The 20,828-nt window shown below is 37.8% G+C and overlaps 1 protein-coding gene across 2 annotated transcripts in view; it reads right to left on the reverse strand.

The window, feature by feature from the left end:
- Positions 1–20,828, reverse strand: part of SLC25A12 (solute carrier family 25 member 12) — a 193,097-nt gene that overhangs the window by 94,465 nt on the left and 77,804 nt on the right. Inside the window, exons 1-2 of one of the 2 annotated variants that reach the window (XM_032880451.1) lie at positions 4,516–4,631; positions 3,500–3,553 (exon numbers count right to left, since the gene is read on the reverse strand). In XM_032880451.1, the coding sequence (XP_032736342.1) occupies positions 3,500–3,553; positions 4,516–4,527 (66 nt within the window). In that variant the 5' untranslated portion in view covers positions 4,528–4,631. Of the gene's footprint in view, positions 1–3,499; positions 3,554–4,515; positions 4,632–20,828 lie in introns of those variants that run through there. The other variant, XM_032880454.1, reaches the window with a different exon arrangement.

The raw sequence follows: 20,828 nt of genomic DNA on the forward strand, positions 1-20,828 counted from the left end.
ACAGTGTAAAGGCACTTTTTTTCATCACCTAAGTAACCAGGTTTTTTTTCCTTTAACTTTACAAACACAGCTGCTACTAGCCCCTCATATACCTTTAGCTTTCAAAATATTATCTGCCCCCCATTTTGAGACCCCACAAGTGATTTAATGTAATGGATAAGAGTACACATTCTGCAGTTTGATTGGAATCCAGCCTCCACCACTTAAGGACTAAATGACATTAACCAAGTCTCTTAACTTCCTCTATTTAACAGGGACTCTAACCCTACCTCCTAGGGCTGTTATGAAAATTAATACAGTACCCTTAACACATTAGGCCATTGCCCAGTACAGTGCAGAATGATCAATAAAAGTTAGCCATTGTCATTATTATTACAGCCACTTTGATCCAAGCAAGCCAAATTGATTGCTCTACCAGAGTCTATGCATTTGACTTCATTATTCTTGACTCCCTCGACCACAACCTGTTAGAGATTGACTGGGTCTGAGGGAGGAGCTAGTCCCATGTCCATTACCATTCACATCTATGCTCAGTCCTCTCCTTTGATTATTCCACTGGTATCTACTGCTAAACTAAATACAACTGCACACACAGCACACAGCAAACGGTCCTTAGTAAATGCTAAAGAAATATGTAGTTAGGGGAGCCTGGGTGGCTCAATGGGTTAAGCCTCTGCCTTCAGCTCAGGTTATGATCCCAGGGTCCTGGGATCGAGCCCCGCATCTCGGATCTCAGGCTCTCTGCTCAGCAGGGAGTCTACTTCTCCCTCTCTCTCTGCCTGCCTCTGTCTACTGCCTACCTGTGATTTCTGTCAAATACACAAATAAAAAATCTTTAAAAAAATACGTAGTTAGTATTTTTGCCTATTATCTCTAAAATACTAATAAACCATATGCTTCTAAAATAAAACTGTTTCTAAACAATGTCCTATAGCTTAAAGTAACTATAGTTTGAAGTACTTGAGAATGGAATAAAAAAATCTGCTATCTTACTTGGTAACTGCCCTCTAATTGTCTCAACTAACTACAGTATATCCTTCTAGTTGCTGAAGGTAAATATTTATGATCTCTTATCTATCAATAATTCTTGGACCAATGCCTTATAACTAGTGCTAAATGTACTATTATGAATTCCCCAATTTTTCAATATAAAAATAAAATATGGTCCTCATCCAAAATAATGTGTAAAATGATAATGATAAGGGAGTGCCTGGCCAGCCCAGTTAGTAGAGCATGCGATTTTTGACCTCAAGGATTTTTGATCTCCAGGTTGTAAGTCCAAGGCCCACACTGGGTGTAGATATTACCTAAAAATAAAAATCTTGGGGCGCCTAGGTGGCTCAGTGGGTTAGAGCCTCTGCCTTCGGCTCAGGTCATGATCCCAGGGTTTTGGGATCCAGCCCCGCATGGAGCTCTCTGCTCGGCAGGGAGCCTGCTTCCTCCTCTCTCTATCTGCCTGCCTCTCTGCCTACTTGTGATCTCTGTCAAATAAATTAAAAAAAAAAAAAAATCTTAAAAAAATAAAAAATAAAATAAAAATCTTTTAAAAAAATAAAGATAATGATAAGATTTAAAAATTGTCAAAAAGCTAGGCATAGGGGCGCCTGGGTGGTTCCGTGGGTTAAAGCCTCTGCCTTCAGCTCAGGTCATGATCCCAGGGTCCTGGGATTGAGCCCCCCATGGGGCTCTCTGCTCAGCAGGAAGCCTGCTTCCTCCTCTCTCTCTGCCTGCTTCTCTATGATCTCCGTCTGTCAAATAAATTAATAAAATCTTAAAAAAAAAAACAAAGCTAGGCATAGTGCCAGCTCTCTCCTTATATTTCTATCCTCCCTCCCCCAAAAAACCAAATCCATGCAGAATCACAGAATTTTTTTCCACAAGATTTTTTGGTAAGATTTATTTATGTTAGAGAAAGAGGGAGCAGAGGGTAGGGGCAGAGAAGAGGGAGAGAAACTCAAGCAGACTCCCCGTGGGAAGCAGAGCCTGATAATGGGGCTTGATCTCACGACCCTGAGATCAGACATGAGCCAAAATCAAGAGTCCAACGCTTAACTGTGCCACCCAGGGGCCCCTCCACAGGATTTTTAAAGCTTTCTGAAAGGACCTCAATCCCCATTTTCCGACATCCCACTGAGTCCCAAATAAGAGGGTGAAGCCCAGGAAGGCCAGACAGGTAGCCTACAGGTACAACAATCAGAGGGAGGACTGGGAATTGAACCCAGTGTTTCTGACACCTTCACGACATCATATATCATTTCAACTGATTTCTTCCACGCCTACTTAATCTAGAAAAAATTAACAATATCACACAAACTTTTCACAAAACAACTAAGTATAATCATACGGTGCAGTTAATACTGACATTTTTTTCCCTCTATTTTCAAGAACACTTGTGAGGAATAAAGGTTTCAAGCCATAAACAGATCATTTCTATTACAATTACTTATGTTCTGGAAATGATACTTCCCTGTATCAGATTTTATAAAATTTAAGATTCCAATTTTTGCTAGTTCTTTTTCATGAACTGCACATATGCATGGTCATCTATGCAGCCTCCTCCCCAACAATAGCTTAAGCAATCCATGCCTCAGATAAAAATGTCATCTATTCCAGGCTGATCAGCATATGTTAGAATCTGTTCCTAATATAGAATCATAGACTTTTAGAGTTGGAAGGAACCTTGGAGATCACCTCTCATTTTACAGAGGAAACAAATACCCAGCAGGGCCCAAGGTCAAAGTTTCTATATAAGAACCCAGGTCCAGAATAGAAAGTTTTCAGAAGAATATTTCAGAGAAAAACACCATATCTGGTGGAACACCTTAGCTTGTCTCCCTTTTCATCTATTTCTTAAGTACAACTTCCTGCCTGAGGAACTTCTGAAATTTAAGAAAAGAAAGCAAAACAAAAAAGTAAGCCAACTTTTTAAGTCTACAGCCAAGTTGCTGATCTTAAAATCTTAGCAGAAGGTGGATCCTTGCAAGAACTGTAGACAGTAACATTTTGTAACAAAACCTCAAAAGCTGATGACTATAAATAAGCAGAGGGAGAAAAGACACACACAATTAACAATTACTATAATATTCTTATCTCTGCAACAAATAACATAAATAAATACTTATAAGGAGAAAAACTATAAACTTGCAACTTTTAAGAAAGAAACTTAGTCACCATACCTAGTAATTACACAAGAGTGTCAATACATTTTGAAATATAATTTTGATCATAGTGCTTAAGGGAAGTCAGAAATTCTTTTCAGTGTTCTTCTTTACATACTTTAAGTCATGTTAAAAAAATATTATGGGGAAAGTATTTTATCAAACTTTAGTAAAAGAAATCTTTATTCAAACCTTAAATAAAATATTATAAGCTATGTTTGTCTATCCATGTTTTACAAAATGAATGAAAATAGAAAAATACTGAAATTTGAGGCCTGAAAAGCACTAAATTTACAACGGTTTTTGTCCCAATAAAAGATCATGCTACATAAGCCAATTACCTGTAGGAATATGTTTCTTAACTCATGAGGATCACCTCTCTTGGTTGTTTGCACCTGTAAGCAAAAAAAAAAAAAAAAAAAAAAAAAAGCCAGTTAATGCTTTACTAGAAACCACATAATCTCTTCAGATTAGAGGTCTCAGACGCTAACAATCAATGCTCTTATCTTTTATAAGGGCATTAGTTTAAAACAAACCAAAAGTACCAATACTGATAACACCTGTCAAATTTGGCGATCTGTGACTACAGGGGTAAGTACAGGTGTGAAGAGCTTAATATATAGCAAATCTCCCACATTTCCTCCTAACTGGAAAGGGAAGGCAGGGAGGATCAATCTCTTACTTTACTCCACATCCACTAGCAACACAATAGCAACAACCCACCTCCCAATCAAGAGGCCAGCAAGAATAGAGCAACAGGAAAGTTGAAACACCCAAATTAATCGCCTGGCCTAGCAGCCTTTCTTCCCCACGTAAAGCAATCCAGAAAATAATTATCTCCTCCCTTTCCCCATCCAACCTAAAATATGAAAGCTGCGACAACGTTTCCAAATACTTTCGACATCCTGCCACCTGCAGCACAAATGCCAATCACTGCCCCCGGCCCCACTAAAGCCCCAAATTACTCAATTACTCACCCCCTCCCCCACTGCAATACAGAGATGCCTTAGGTATCCCCGGCTTTACATGCCACTTCCTCCTACTCCCTTTCTGATGCCCTCCAAGTCCGGGCTCACAATCCCATGCACCTAGAGCAGGACACTACTCTTCCTTCACCGACCTGTGGTGCTCCGAAGCCCCTCCAACTCATAATCCCTCCTCCTTCCCCTCCCCCAGCCGGGCATCCTCTCCCTCGGGTCCAAGCCCCACACAGCTCTCCCACCCGAAAGCTGGAGCCCCAGGATACTCTATCTAAAAACCAGGCAACGAAGGAAATGGTAGGAGGTGAAGGGCTGGAGGCAGGGTCCCCGGAATGGCTCTTATGCAATAAAGGCAGCAGCAGAGAGTTGGGAGTCACCTTGACCGCCATGCTGTGCTCGGAAGCCGGGGACGAGCGAGTGAGCGAGCAAGGCCGAGCTGTCAGGGCGCGCGCGCGCCGCCTTCCCGGCCGCGCCCGCCCTCCCGCTCGCCTGCGCCGCGCGCAACCCTATGCAAATGAGCCCGGGGCGGGGCGGGAAGAGGGCCCCCGAATCCCCGCCAGAAAGGGAGCTGGACCCGGGCGGGCGGCCTGCCTAGCTGGGCGGGGAGGACGTGCCTCCCACGGGAAAGACTGGAGCGCCAGCCCTGGGATTCCGACGCGCCGCGTGGTTGCCTACGGCTGAGTCTCCGCCAGGAAAGCCCCAGGTTTCCTAAGGCCTCTTAGTGGGTGTGGCTTTGGGCACCGACTTCAGCCAAAGTCGTTTTCTCCTGAGACTTAAAGGAACACTGGGGATCCAGATGAAGCAAGATTTCGACGGATCGAATGACATGTCCCCTTGATGATAAAAATAATAAATGAATTAATGACAACAAATGGCAAATGTTGACAATATAAAAGAGGGGCGACCGTGCACCCAGGGGAAAAACCTAAGGAAACATAACAATAACTGTGTCCTTAAATTGGCATGAGATGAATATGCTCAATATATTTGTAATTCTTGTCCTATTGTAAAGCTTTATTAGTCGGTTCACTCCGCACTCCTAATCACCTAGATCTTTTGTGCAATGAGGTAGGGCACAAGTGCATACGGAAACTAATCCATTTTTCTTCAATAGGACTGGTACTGAATCCTGGCCCCACTTAGCCCAACATAAACATTGCCGGTCCTGCCTAAGTAGTAGCTCTATCTTGAATCAAAATAATGTCTCTAAAACCGAATTTTGCCATTCTGACTATATTGAACCACAGACTGATTCACTCAGCAGACATTTACTGGGCATCTATTATATGCTAGACATAGTCCTGCTTGTAAAAAATAGAAAACAAGTAATACGTAGTTCCTAACCTCTAGTATTTTACAGATGGTCAATGGTTCCCTAAACCCCAACCTTAAGTATATATTTTTTCTGTTTGTGACTACAGGCATACATCCTGTTTAAAAAAAAAAAAAAAAAAAAAAGCTAACAACATAAGATTTATCTTAAACTCTCATTCCCTCTCTACCTTTTTCAAGTTTCCAATGTTCGATCTAAGAGGAGACTTTCCTTTTCTCCAGTCCCACTAATCATAATATTTGTGTTAAGTAGTTAAGTTTATAGAAATGAGGAAAGAGGAGGGGCAAATGGAAATTGTTGATAAGGAGTGCTACATTAGTACCTGCTACAGTTTTCCTGCTACAGTTGATTTAAATATTACATTTATTCAGTTTGTTCAAATTTCTTTTAACAATGTTATTGGACATAAGGATCTACAAACTTGTATTTTGTTCTTCAAGCACTTTATGCTCCTGATACTTTGTTTTCTCTTATTTCCTGAAGTTTCTCCAAGTAGGAATCTCAAAATGTTTATTTTACATAACTTTACAAGGGAAGAATATCTGTTTAGTAAGCCAAATTTCCTCAGTTTGAATACAAGTACTTAAAGGAAGGAAGGCATTTATTTAAAATGAAAGAATTATTTCCTATTGGAACATGTTGTTGACCAAATCTATATTGTTGGAGTGAAAATTTAGGGTCAGACTGGCAACTCCTACAGAGGAAGACAACATCACATTTAAACAGAGCCCACCACAAAAATTCCTAGGTATAAGCACCAAACACAATGGAAATTTCCTTGAATAAAAAAAATAGGTGAGGAGCACCTTGGTGGCCAGTCCGTTAAGCTTCTGATTCTTGGTTTCAGCTCAGGTCTGATCTCAGGGTCATGAGATCGAACCCCACCAAGTTGGCTTGAGATTCTCTCTCTCCCTCTGCCTCTCCCATTCGTATTCTCTCTCTCTAAAATAAATAAGTCTTTTTTAAAAAAGGCTATCTTTGAGAAAAATTATATATATATAATTTATATATAATATGTATATTTTATATATAGATACACACACACTATATATATATATATATATATATACCTTTAAAAAAATAGCTGAACTTTGAGCAAGTCCAAGAGCTTCACTGGTGCCAATCTAGTTGCACTGGAGACGATGTAATAATTTAAAACAAAATAAAGCTGATATACAGAGAAAATAGAAAAGCTCAGCTACCCAAAATAAAGATGGATTTTGCTAGATTTTTTATCTATCCAAATATAATAAACAATAAAATGGATAAAGGTATTAAAATGATAAACTACATGGAAATAAACTAAGTATTTAAAGAAATACAAAAGGCTATGGGTTAGAACTCCTATTCTGTAAAGCTTTGTCATCTATCCTTCTGTTATAATGACTGATGAAAGGTATTATCAAAAGTTAAAGCAGGGGCGCCTGGGTGGCTCAGTGGGTTAAGCCTCTGCCTTCAGCCTAGGTCATGATCTCAGGGTCCTGGGATTGAGCCCATGTCGGGATCTCTGCTCAGCAGGGAGCCTCCTTTCCCCCCACTCTCTCTGCCTGCCTCCTCTCCTTGCTTGTGATTTCTCTGTCAAATAAATAAATAAAATCTTAAAAAAAAAAGTTAAAACAAATTAAAACTTACTTTTGCCTCAATTGCAGATGATCAAGGTTGAAGGAAAACTTATTAGTTAATGGAATACCAAAATACAAACCTGTCAAATAATATTCACAATATATTTGAGAAAAGGTGGTAGAAATACTTCAAAACTTCAGTTTTTAAAAAAAATACTTGCTAATAAAGTAATTTATAACTCTTCCCTTAAATTTCAAATGACATTTGTAAACAAGAAATAATTTTAAAACTAGGGAACAACTATAAGTTGAAAACGTAATAATTAAAACAGCCTATAGAAAATGACATTTCAGAAAGCAAAACTGGAAGTTAAAGGCTAAAAGACTAGTTGCAAATATATTGTCATTAATAGTCACTTTTTAGAATTGATTTAATAAGAGATTCAATATGTAGCTTTACTGAGCCAGGAATTTACATTTGCTTGTGAAGTAGTTGCCCATGAAAATAATATACTACCCCAACTGCAGAACCAAAATATGGGTTTACTAGACAAACCCGCAGAAACATGTTTCTAACTCCTGAGCAGCTTACATTAAATTTATTTGAAACCGTCCAGTCACTTTGTGGGTGAAAGTTAGAATTATATTAATGTCTAGTGTCTTAATAAACTAAAATGTAATAATTAAAACAAGATGCAATTTCCAATGAGCCTGCTCTGCCACAACTCCTGGCCATCCTTCCATTTTTTAAAAAATATTTTATTTAGGGGCGCCTGGGTGGCTCAGTGGGTTAAAGCCTCTGCCTTCCGCTCGGGTCATGATCCCGGGGTCCTGCGATCAAGCCCCGAATTGGGCTCTCTGCTCAGCAGGGAGCCTGCTTCCTCCTCTCTCTCTGCCTGCCTCTCTGCCTACTTGTGATCTCTGGCAAATAAATAAATAAAATCTTAAAAAAATATATTTTATTTATTTATTTGACAGAGAGAAAGATCACAAGTAGGCAGAGAGTCAGGCAGAGGGGTAGGGTGAAGCAGGCTCCCCGCTGAGCAGAGAGCCCGATGGGGGGGCTCGATCCCAGGACTGAAACCATGACCCGAGCCAAAGGCAGAGGCCCAACCCCCAAGCCACTCAGGTGCCCCTTCCTTCCATTTTTAATAACATACTATTTCTGTTTATTTTCCAGCCTCCTCCAATTATTTTACTGACACGAATACATTTTTTTTTCTTGTTTCCATATCCCACACAGCTACTATGGATGTTATCTTGCAAGAGGTAAATCCAGGTACTGTATAAACACTAGAAGAGCATTAGGGACTGACTGACTAAACCAGGAGTGAAACACTTCCTAGGGTGAAAGTACATATACCATCATTATGATGAGGAATAAACTGCTTTTTATGCCTCCCATCAAGATGAATCTCACTTAAAATAATTGAAATAGGGGCGCCTGGGTGGCTCAGTCATTGGGTATCTGCCTTTGGCTCAGGTTATGATCCCAGGGTCCTGAGATCGAGCTCTGCATGGGCCTCCCTGCCCAGCAGGAATCTGCTTCCCCGGCTTCCACTCCTCCTGCTTGTGTCCCCTCTCTTGCTATCTCTTTCTCTGTCAAATAAATAAATAAAATATTTTTTTAAATGTTTCAAATAAATAGCATGATCTGACTTTGTCACACACACATACAAAGGATATTTGAACATCTGGAACTTTGAAGTAATATTGATCTTGACCTAATAGAACTATAAAATGGTCCTTTTTATTTTACTGAAATACTACAAAACTTACCATTTTATAAGATGTGCTTTAACTCCTTCCTTGCTAAGAATCTTTATGGGGAAATGGCAAGGGGCAGGCTAAGGAGAAATATTAAGCATTAGGTGTCCAAGTTTGAACAAATTATGTTCTACTTCATAGGCTGACCTCAAAATCAGCCAGAAATTATTATTTCAACCCAAACCACTTATAGATACTAGATAAATTAGACATTTTAGGACTTCTCTATATTGTACTAGTATTATACTCCCTCTATGAACATTTGGTCTTATTGAAATAAATTCTCTTTTTGGTGGAGAGGGAAGAGTGGAGTATCAAAAATCAGATGGAATAGTTGTACTTTTGTAGTTAAATCTTCCTAACCTGCTCTTCCTCACAGCTGGACTCTGAATCCTATAAATTATAAGATGGGGGTGACAGTGATTTTATTTTTGGACCACAGTCTTCTTTATTCCCTTGTGGAGGCAACAACCATTTTCTTTTCAATGGATTTGGGAAGGAATTCATGGAACGAACTGCTCTAGATGTTCAAGTCTGTGAGGGCCCTATCACTATACTAGTCATGTGTAAGCTGATATTTAGTGAAAAACCTTATGATCAGATGGAGAATTGAACTAAATGAACTGTAATGTTTCTTTTCATACTCTGTCATGATTAAGAGTGAGCCAAATTTCAGCTAATAAAAATTTATTGAGTGCCTGTGTTTGCACTAAACTCACTGTTGCAACTATAGGAAATATAAGAAAAATAAAGAGTGTGACTCCCAAAGCATGGAGAATATTTGACTGCATCAACTGCTGTTAGTCATTTACCAGACCTTCTGCATATGCCAAAGGCCAAGGTAGCTTTAGGTAATAATGCAGTAAAAAAAATCTGTGGTTTGCCACATATTCCCATTCCAATCAAAAGTATATAACTGGGGGGCGCCTGGGTGGCTCAGTGGATTAAGCCACTGCCTTTGGCTCAGGTCGTGGTCTCAGGGTCCTGGAATCAAGCCCCTCATCGGGCTCTCTTCTCAGCAGGGAGCCTGCTTCCCTCTCTCTCTCTGCCTGCTTCTCTGTCTACTTGTGATCTCTCTCTGTCAAATGAATAAATAAAATCTTAAAAAAAAAAAGTATAAAACTGGGACAACAAATATCCGGCTCAATCCGTGAGATGTCCACCTCTACCAACCCCTGGGGATTTACTTGGATCTGGCTTTTGCCTCCCTTCTATTTAGAGGCTCTATTTAGAGGTCAACCAGAAAGGATGCTTGGAATCTGGTCCAAAGTAGAGAAAAAAATTTCACTTTAAAAATTGTGCCAGGCAAAAAATAAAGGCCTCAGAATATCCAAGCAATCTTGAACAATAACAAAGTTAGGGGACTTACACTACCTGACTTCAATGTTTATTATAAAGCTAAAGAAACCAGTACAGTGTGGTACTGGCTGGTATAAGGATTGATAAATAGGTCAATGGAAGAGATTAGAGAGATGCAGAAATAGATATGAAATTATAAAGTCATTTGATTTCTAGAAAGGGTACTAAAATAATTCAATGGGGCAAGGAGTCTTTTCAACAAATGACTCCGGAAAAAACAGAAATTCACATGGGAAGAAAATAAATTTCAACCTCCACCTCAAAATACACACTAAGACTGAGTTGAGATGAATCATAGACCTAAATGCAAAAGCTAAAATCATAATGCTTTTAGCAGAAAACATAAAATAGTATCTTAGAGATTCAAAGGTAGGTAAAGGATTTTTAGTCAGCATATTAAAAGCAATAACCATAAATAAAGAAATTGATAAATTAGATTGCACTAAAATTAAAATTTATACTCATCAAACAACAGAATTAGGAAAATGAATAGGAAAGCACACTCTCTAGGAGAAAAATTAGCAAAACATATATACAACAGGGTGCCTGGGTGGCTCAGTCAGTTAAGTGTCTGCCTTTGGCTCAAGTCATTCCAGGGTCATAGGATTCCGTTTGGCAGGGAGTCTGCTTCTCCCTCTCCTTCTCCACTCCCCACCATGGCTCCGCTTATTCTCTCTCTCAAATAAATAAATAAATGTGTATATATATATATATATATATGCAACAAAGGACTGATACTCCAGTATATAAGGAACTCCTAAAACTCAATGATAAATAAGCAATCTAGCTTAAAAATGGGCAAAAAATTTGAACAAATACTTCACAAAAGAAAATGTACAAAGGGCCAATAAGCATATGAAAACCACACAAGATGATTAGCCATCAGGGAAATGCAAATTAAATCACAGTAAAGAGATAGCACTACACACCCACGAGAGTGGCTAAAATTAAAAAGACTGAAAACAAATGCTGGCAAGGATGTGGAGCAACCAGAGCTCTCAGGCACAGTAGTGGGAGTGTAAAATGGTCCAATCACTCTGGAAAAAGATCTAGCAGGTTCTATAAAACTAGACATACACCCACACTATGACCCAGCAATTTTACTTTTTGGTATTTACCCAAGAGAGGTGAAAATATGTGTGGATAAAAAGATTTGTACAAGAATGTTCATGGCCACTTTATTCATAAAAGCCAAAAACTGGAAATAGCCTAGGTGTCTATCAATAGGAGAATGGATATACTATGGTACATCTACAGAATGTAATACTATTCAGCAATTAAAAAAAAAGTGGGGCACCTGGGTAGCTCAGTGGGTTAAGCCTCTGCCTTCGGCCTAGGTCATGGTCTCAGGGTCCTGGGATTGAGCCCTGCATCTCTCCTACCTCTCTGGCTAACTTCTGTCTCTCTCTCTCTGTGTCAAATAAATAAATAAAATATTTATAAATAAATAAATAGCAAATTATTGATACATAGAACATGGTATCATGCTAAGTATCATGCTAAGCGAAAGAAGCCTTTCATGGAAATTATATAGTGTAAATGTATGATTACATTTATGTAAAGTTCCAGAACAAACAAAGCTAATCTATGGTGGGAAAAGAACCAGGTTTTCTGGAAGACAGGAATTGAGGGAACCATCTGGAGTAATGGTAATAGTCTATGTCTTGCTAGGGTTTAGATTAGAGGTGTATGTATTTTCCAAAACTTAGGGAATGTACACTTCAGTTTTATATATTTTATCATGTGTAAATTTTTCCTCAAAAGAAAAAAAATCTGTGAATATTGAATTCTAGCTAATGAAGTATTTAGGGGAGAAAATACTACTATCTTAAATTTACTTTGAAATGTGTAAAAGAAATAAGATTGATGAATGGATAGAGAGACAAATGGATGGATGATGGATGAATGCGGTGGGGAGAGATATGTGCTATCTATCTGAGGGATATTTAGGAATTCACTGTAAAAATTCAACTTTTCCATATGTTTGAAATTTTTCATAATAAAACACTGCAGAAAACTGTGCTGGATCTTTGCATTACTAAAGATGGCTACTCAGGTACATAATTCTGTTGTTTGGCTAGAAATTGTAATAGGACTTTTAAGATACAGCTCAAGAATCTTCTCCAGAAAACAATCTTCCACCCAATTTCCCTGACTGGATTAGACCCCATTCTGCGTATAGTATTTATCACTGTGTTATAATCACTTCTTTGTTTATCGTCTTTTCCACTGGTGGTTTTCAAACTTTACTGACACAGACCTATAGAGTACGAAATACATATTTTTAATCACCCCAACCTAGTACATACTGAAATAGAAATTTCATGAAGCAATATCAAACTTCACTACATGCAATATACTCTGCTATTTATTATTCTGTATTATTCTCCTTTTTTTCTATTTCTGGTTTTAATACACTGAATTGATTTCATGACCCAGTTTAAAAATACTACAACACTGTGAACTCACATAGATCCCTAAGCATGATGCTCACTATAAGTAATTGAGGAAAAGATAAAACAAAAATCTCCATGTCTCTAGGAATTAGCACGGGGTTAGGCATATACCAGTAGTCAAAAAAAATGTTTGATAAAAGAAAAAATACACAGCTCTGGGGAAGACCATCTTCATAAATCACCTTTTGCCCTCTCTCACTTTCCTTTTTTAAGAATAAGACTTTCTTATAAGACGTTAAATTAAGATGAAAACACAGACCTGTAGGCACAGATACAGAGACAAGCAAAACTGGAGAAGGCACCTTTAAAATTGTTGAATCTGAGGGGCATATTGAGATAGAGAGGCATGACTGCTAAAGGCCTGCTATTAAGTCTTTCAAAAAAGGCCTAATATGGTGAAGTCACTGAAGTCTGGGATATCTGGTCATCGGCTCCAGAGGTCAGAAATTATCTTGTAAATGACCCAAAGATTACTTAAGCTAATGAAATTCACAAGATGCTGATGCATAGCCCATAGTAATGAATATTTACTATTGAACACCTACTATGTATCAGACAATATCCCAAGTACAATATCCCAAGTACTATCCTCAAAACAACCACAGAAGTAGAGCTATCTCATGTTATTATCTCTGTTTCAAAAGGGTGCCTAGGTGGCTTGGTCAGTTGATTTTGGCTCAGGTCATGATTTCAGGGTCTTGAGATCCACCACTGTGTTATGCTCCATGTTCAGCATGAAGCCTGCTTGGGATTTTCTCGTTTCCTCTCCCTTTACCCTTCTCCCACATGTGCTTCCCCACTCCCCACCTCAAATAAATAAATAAATTTTTTTTTTTAGATTTTCTTTATTTATTTTACAGAGAGAGAGAGAAAAGAGTACAAGGAGGGGAAGCTGCAGGCAGAGGGAGAAGCAGGCTCCCCACTAAGCAGGGAGCCCGACATGGGGCTCGATCCCAGGACCCTGAGATCATGAGCTGAAGGCAGATGCTTAACTGACTGAGCCACCCAGCACCCCCAAATAAATACCTTAAAAATAAATAAAGAGCATTGGCATTGGTTAACATTTTAAATCTCATTATCTTATGATGATATGATGGTTGATAAGTTATGTACACCCATTTTTGGGGGGACATTGATTGTCACACAAGAGAGGATACATGAATTTCTTACACTTCAAAGGACACTAGGAAGATATGGGGACTTGAATTGCTTTTGCAGTGTTCCATCCTAAAAGAAAGCCTACTAACAAAGGAGACAAAAGCAGTGAAGAACCAGAGTCTTCTTTTCAGGGAATTGGTACAAAATGGATGCTCCTTTCAACTCACTGAATAAATTAAGAATGCATGCTATGTGAGAGACAGTAAGGGCATTGATGGCAGCCAATGTCAACTGGAGAAGCAGAGATAACCAAAACACAGAGTAGTTAAGTAACTAGATTCTTCTCTCCTCTATTCCTACTTCTAGCCTCCAACACCAGAAGAGTTTGTTTTGAGAAGGAAAGAAAAAATATTCTAGAACCAGACATTCCCCAACCCAATCTATAGGGGTTTGGAGGAGAAAGAATGAAAAATTTACTATACTCCCTTCTTCATTTCAAGTCCTTGTGGCTATAAGTTAGACGGTAATGGAGTAGACAGCAATGGAGTAATGAAGTTTTAACTAGGATAGGCTAGACTTTGAATAACTTAAAATACCAGGAAAGTATGGAATCTTCCCCAGGGGGAACATAGTATAGTGGAGCAATGATTAGAGAAAAACAAAGCATTTTATTTCATACCTCAACCAAGTTCAGATTCCTTAGTAACTTGATCACATAAAAGGAACAGTAGTATGTAGCTTATAATAGAATGTTAAGTGAATGAATCAGAACTTGAAATTGTATTTATGTGGCAAGTACAAATGTATGAGTAATCTGAGTATATTAAACAACACCTGGAGCAGGTAATTGAATTTTCTCTACATCACTATTTTGTATAAGGTCAGCAATGATTGTATAGCTAACCAAACCTGCTGTAACACTTCTTCTTCTTTTTTTGCCGTTTATTTAAGAAGTAAAATAAGTTTATTTAGCAAGATTGCTTTTCATAAATCCATGCTGGATAATAGATACGTGGCCACCCTCTGTGGACTCGTAAATCAGGGTGGTTTTTTGTTTTGTTTTGTTTTGGTTTGGTTTGGTTTTTGGTTTTTGGTTTTTTCATTGTTATTGTTTTTCAAAGATTAACACCATAGTAGTTCAAAGAAGACTAAACAAAGTATGATCTCTCAGTTCCTCCCTTTTCCATTAAAATTTGAGTATTATGCTTGACTTTTTCCATTATCTGCAATCATTCCAGTTTGCAGGGAGTTCATACATATAATTGTTAATAGCGGAGATATTTTAGAGAACATGTTTTTGATCCCTCCAGTGAAGATTCTTTTAGGCCCACCTGATGTGAAATCATCTACCCTAACCTATTCTCTCTCTCACTCCAATTTCTATAGCATCATTGTTAATATTTGTATGAGGACTCTAATTTATGAAAACTTCCTCTCATATTAGAATGTTTTAGGACACTGGTACAGAATAAGAATCTCCTGGAATTGTTTACAACATATTGATCTCATACAAGGAATGCCCTAATGCTTTCTTAAACCAAGCCTGGTACGAGATAAAAAGTTTCTGTCTATCTTTTAAAAATCTCAACCCCATATGACCCCAGTGGAAAATATATATGAATCAGATAGCATAAAAATAAAGCAATGCTCACTAAAGAATGACCTTTTAAATTACAGCTTATTGTTCTGTCACAATTATGATTAAGGTAAGTACTTATCTTCCTTTAATAGATGGATAAGGTGTTATGACATACTAAATACATAACTATGCAATTTTCATTTGTGCTTAGATATGGGCTCATATACAATTAAATCTCCTAATAATAAATAAAATTTGGCATTTAAACACATTATCTAATCTATTTTTTAATGCAAAGCAAAGCAAAAGTAAGATAATTAAATTATACTGATACCATTTGAAAGAACCGGACATTTGTCATCTCCCTGCTACAGTTCTTCCATGCATTTTGCTCAAAAGAACAACCTGAAGTTCAAAATCTGAGATTCAAAGAATTTGAAAGTCCACTTGAAAAGGAAAAAATAGCAAAAAAAAAAATCTTTACTAAATGAAAGAAACATACAATTTAGCTCAGCAGGGCTTCTATACACCCAAGGACAATGTAGATGTATAGACACAATCTTTTGAAAAGAAAATTTCTTCCTGGTCTTTCTTGTGATTCTGGCATAATAAAACTTATATGAAACAAAATGTTATAATTATTTGTTAATATTTTAAAAATATATTAGGAACCCCTTGCTGTTGTTCTTAGAACATCTCATAAATAGAAGTTTTCATTTCTCCAAGTATTTTGTTCTTAAGTGAGAATACTACATATTTTTAAGTCAACATTCAGATTTTTAGATAAGAAATCATAAAATGAAAATACAACCCAGTATTGCAGTAAATAGATAATTCCATTTATATAGGAATTGTCCTCAAGGGCCAGACAGAGAGGGAAGGAAGATAAACAAACCTGAGAGTAGGCCTAAGAAGAGAGGATATAAGCAAGCTTAATATTAATGTATTCAATATAATTCTTCATCTGAATAAAAATCTTTCATAAATGGTAAGAGAATTTGTTCTCACTTCAAGTAAGAACTCAGAGATGAAGATAACATAGTTCCAGCCCTGGAGGAGTTATCAATAAGAGGTAAATAAGCCTAACAGTGGAGAAAGTGATGATTCATAATTATCCCCTAGGAGGACAGATCAGGAAGTGAAGCAATCTTTCTGTGATAAGGAGGCCTACCTTGGTGAGTGAACACAGCAGGCCCCATAAACAGCAAGCCTCAATGAAGCCAACTGGAGAGAAGTGAGAGAGGAGTAGAAAAGCCTCATTTGGGGTGAAATGTGGGGCTGCTGCAGGGAACAGCATGGGTTTGCTGCTGTTTGTTGTGGGAAACCCAGGGAGAAAAGGAGGAAGGACATTATATCCACTGTACTGCTTACCCAGTACCTCTCTACAACTCTGTACATATATTCCTGATAGGACCTTGCTTTGGGGAGATGGCAGCCTACATCTAGTGATTGAATGTTTGGGTGCAAAACTTATTGAAGGGTAGAGATGGAAGCATAAAAGAGCAGGGTAAGCTGCTGATGAGGAATAGCTAGGCTGTCTTAGAACTCTGTGAAAAAGCTAGAATCTAGGTTAAAATTTTCTGGGGTAAAACCAGACCTACTGATGATTTGGGTTCGTCTGCAAGAATACATGTGTCCTGGACAACCTTGTCTTTGGAGCCACTGTACCAGAAATAAATGTACTCTGGCAAATGATCATCTCCTGGCAATTGTGTTGATTACCTACCTTAGGCCAGAGCTACTTTCTGGTGACATCCAAAGAACAACATACTAAGAAGGAAAGGACTTACTGTATTATACACATGTTGGTAGGATGGGTTGAACCCAATAAGGTGATTTTTAGTCTTTGATTCTAATGTTGAAGGATGTTTTAAAGCAAAGAAACTTAGCACTTTCCTTTCTTTTTTCTTCAAATATTCTATTAATTTATTTGTCAGAGAGAGAGAGAGTGCACAAGCAAGAGGAGCAGCAGGCAGGGGGAGAAGTGGGCTCCATGCTGACCAAGGATCCTGATGTGGGAATAGATCCCAGGACCCTGAGATCATGACCTGAGCCAAAGGCAAACACCTAACTGACTGAGCCACCCAGGTGTCCTGAAACTTAGCAGTTTCCAATCCCAAGAACCATGTGGAACAAAAAGTGGAAGAACAAAAGTGGAAGCTTAGCTGTTTTGGGGAGAACTTATGTTCTTGATGGTATTACTACAAAATCATTGAACAAACATTTAATAGATGTCAATCATGTACCGGACACAATGACTTTCTTTCCAAAGTAACGTATTTCATGATGGAAATTAGGCCTTTCAATAGTAAGAATGGGAAGAAAAAAGCAGAAAAACAAAGGACCAAACAGAGATACCAACATTATCTCTAACATGAACCTGCTGAGAAGTCTTAAATAAGAATGTGGGTTGAAGTCAGGGATTTTCAGGGGTGCACAGGTGATTTACTTGGGTGGGATATATTAAAAATTAGTATTCATATTCTTTTTGGTCTAAAAAACAAAAAGTTAGGGTGCCTGGGTGGCTCAGTTGTTAAGTGTCTGCTTTCAGCTCAGGTCATGATCCCATGGTCCTGAGATCAAGCCCTGCATTGGGTTCCCTGCTCAGCAGGAGGCCTGCTTCTCCCTCTCACACTCCCCCTGCTTGTGTTCCTTCTCTTGCTCTCTCTCTGTCAAATAAATTAAATCTTTAAAAAAAATTTTAAAACCCCAAAAGGTTAACAATGGTAATATTTAATATAGGGATGAAGAATAATAAAAATATATTAGATATATATTTATATGGAGATATGAACAGAAGTTTTATTTTTTAATTTTTTTTTAAAGATTTTATTTATTTATTTGACAGAGAGGTCACAAGTAGGCAGAGAGGCAGGCAGAGAGGGGAGTGGGGGGGGAAGCAGGCTTCCTGCTGAGCAGAGAGCTTGATGCGGGGCTCAATCCCAGGACCCTGGGATCATGACCTGAGCCGAAGGCAGTGGCTTAACCCACTGAGCCACCCAGGAGTCCCTGAACAAAAATTGTAATGCATATGTTACCAAATAAAAAAAGAAGGCAGTGATTAGATTACCCGATTTCTAAAATCATTATGCTCTAAAGTTCTGATTTTATATTATTCAAAGTACTTTAGTTTCTCTTAAACTATGTTTAAAAATCCTACCATATCTATAACATAAACTTCCCCATATACAACAAAATTTAATTTTACAATGATATGAAAAAGTAAACCTTTCATTATTTAAATGCATCCTAACCCTACCAACACACTCTTCTTATCTGATGAAGCAGGTTCTCTTTGCATTATATGATGCCAGTTGGCATGACCCTTTCTTCCTCTTAGCTCACTCAAGAGACTGGCAAAAGGATTCTCTGAGAGCCCTATGTTGATGCGATTGACAAAACCTTAAAATCTGGATTCCCTCTAGCAAAATTTTCAGAATTCTTTAAATTTTACTAATTTGCACACTGACTGGTTGGTTTAGTTTGTTGATAACCATATATACATACATATATATCTAGGTATGTATGTAGACATATGTGTATATATATATTCCCTCAAAATCCTCATTCATAAAAAAATTTAGAAAAAACACTATCATAAAGCTAAACTATTTAAGGGATGGATTTATGAACTAAACATCCAACTAATGGCATTATATAGTTGGTATAAAAGCTACTCACTTTTTGTGTCCAGATGATAGAAGTTAAGAGTCTTGCCGTGCATTGTAATATGAGTAAATAGATCACAAAGAAGTTGGCTGAAAAACAGTCCATTAAAATGACAGCTTCCATAATAATGCAAATATAATTAACACTACTAGGCTGTGTGTTCAGAAATGATTAAGATGGTGGGGGCACCTGGATGGCTCAGTCAGTTAAGCATCTGCTTTTGGCTCAGGTCATGATCCCAGGGTCCTGGGATTGAGCTCACACTGGGCTCCCTGCTCAGTGGGGAACCTGTTTTCTGGCTCTCTCTGTTCCTCTCCCTGCTTGTGCTCTCTCAAATAAATAAATAAATAAATAAGGTCTTTTAAAAAATAGAAAAACAATTAAGATGGTCAATTTTGTTTTATGACAGTAAAAAAAACACAATGACTGAAATAATATATCAGTTTAAAATGAGTATTTCTAATCATAATTTTCACCACTTTCCAGTCTTATTTTTTAATATCTAAGTATCTTTGATAAAAATTTTCTTCACCTTCCCTCTACCCTGAAGCTTTCCACATTAAGAAACAAGACAGAACAGCAAAAAAATTTAAGACAGAAGAATAATTTGAAACAGTATTTTCACATGGAATGTGAAATATCTTAGGCATTATTGTATTACTGTAGGTAGACACAAATAATTAATGCCATTCTTGCAAATTGTAGTTTCAAAGAGTAAATCATGCCTCGCTGGATGGTCATTTGTAAACAAGTATAAGCAATTATAGTGCTCTTCCCTCATTTTGACCAATCTTTGCTTGTAAATAATGACACAATGAAAAAAGAGAAATATTAATTTTCTACTGTTCCTTGTCTCAAGCTGTTTCTCTTTGATTCATAGAATGTAAAGAAGAGGATAAAAAGTTAGCAAATATGTCCAAAAACATCCAAAAATATGCTGTTTCTTTTTTTTTTTAAGATTTTATTTGTTTATTTGACAGACAGAGATCACAAATAGGCAGAGAGCCAGGCAGAGAGAGAGGGGGAGAAGCAGGCCCCCCGCTGAGCATAGAGCCCGATGAGGGGCTCAATCCCAGGACCCCGGGATCATGACACCAGCCGAAGGCAGAGGCTTTAACTCACTGAGCCACCCAGGTGCCCCAAGATGCTAAGTTTCTAATTATGAAAGAAAACAACATAGCCTCATTAAAGGAAGCAAACAGTATATAATTTTTTAAATCCCTCATTATTCTCTTATCCAAACTCCCCCCTTCTAGAGGCAGTCACTATTAAAGTTGTTAGGTATGCTTTTAGATGTTTTCTTTTTTTTTTTTTAAGATTTTATTTATTTATTTGACAGAGAGAGATCACAAGTAGTAGGCAGAGAGGCAGGCAGAGAGAGAGGAAGGGAAGCAGGCTCCCTGCTGAGCAGAGAGCCCAATGCGGGACTCGATCCCAGGACCCTGAGATCATGACCTGAGCCGAAGGCAGCGGCTTAACCCACTGAGCCACCCAGGCGCCCAGATGTTTTCTATGTTTATATCAAAACACATTTCTTTACATGAATAACATAACATTGTAAGGTTGTATAACTTATTTTTTAACCTAATATATAGTAAATATTCTCCCAAATCAGTACATATTAACCAAACCCTTCTGATGAATGTTTAGGTTATTTCCAATTTTTCAGTAAAACTAATGCTGCATTGAACATCTTTGTTCATATATCTTTGCATTTTTAGGCAGTTTTGTAGGATAAATGCTTGTAAGTGGAACTGCTACCTCAAAAGATATACAAGTTTTTAAAAACATACAAATTTAAAAATATGTTAAATTTATTAAAATCACTAAATTACTTCTCAAAAAGTACTAGTTTGTATTTCTATGG

This window comes from Lontra canadensis, unplaced genomic scaffold (assembly GCF_010015895.1).
Source record: "Lontra canadensis isolate GAN:19392208 unplaced genomic scaffold, GSC_riverotter_1.0 scaffold69, whole genome shotgun sequence".
NCBI classification, from domain to species: Eukaryota; Metazoa; Chordata; class Mammalia; order Carnivora; family Mustelidae; genus Lontra; species Lontra canadensis.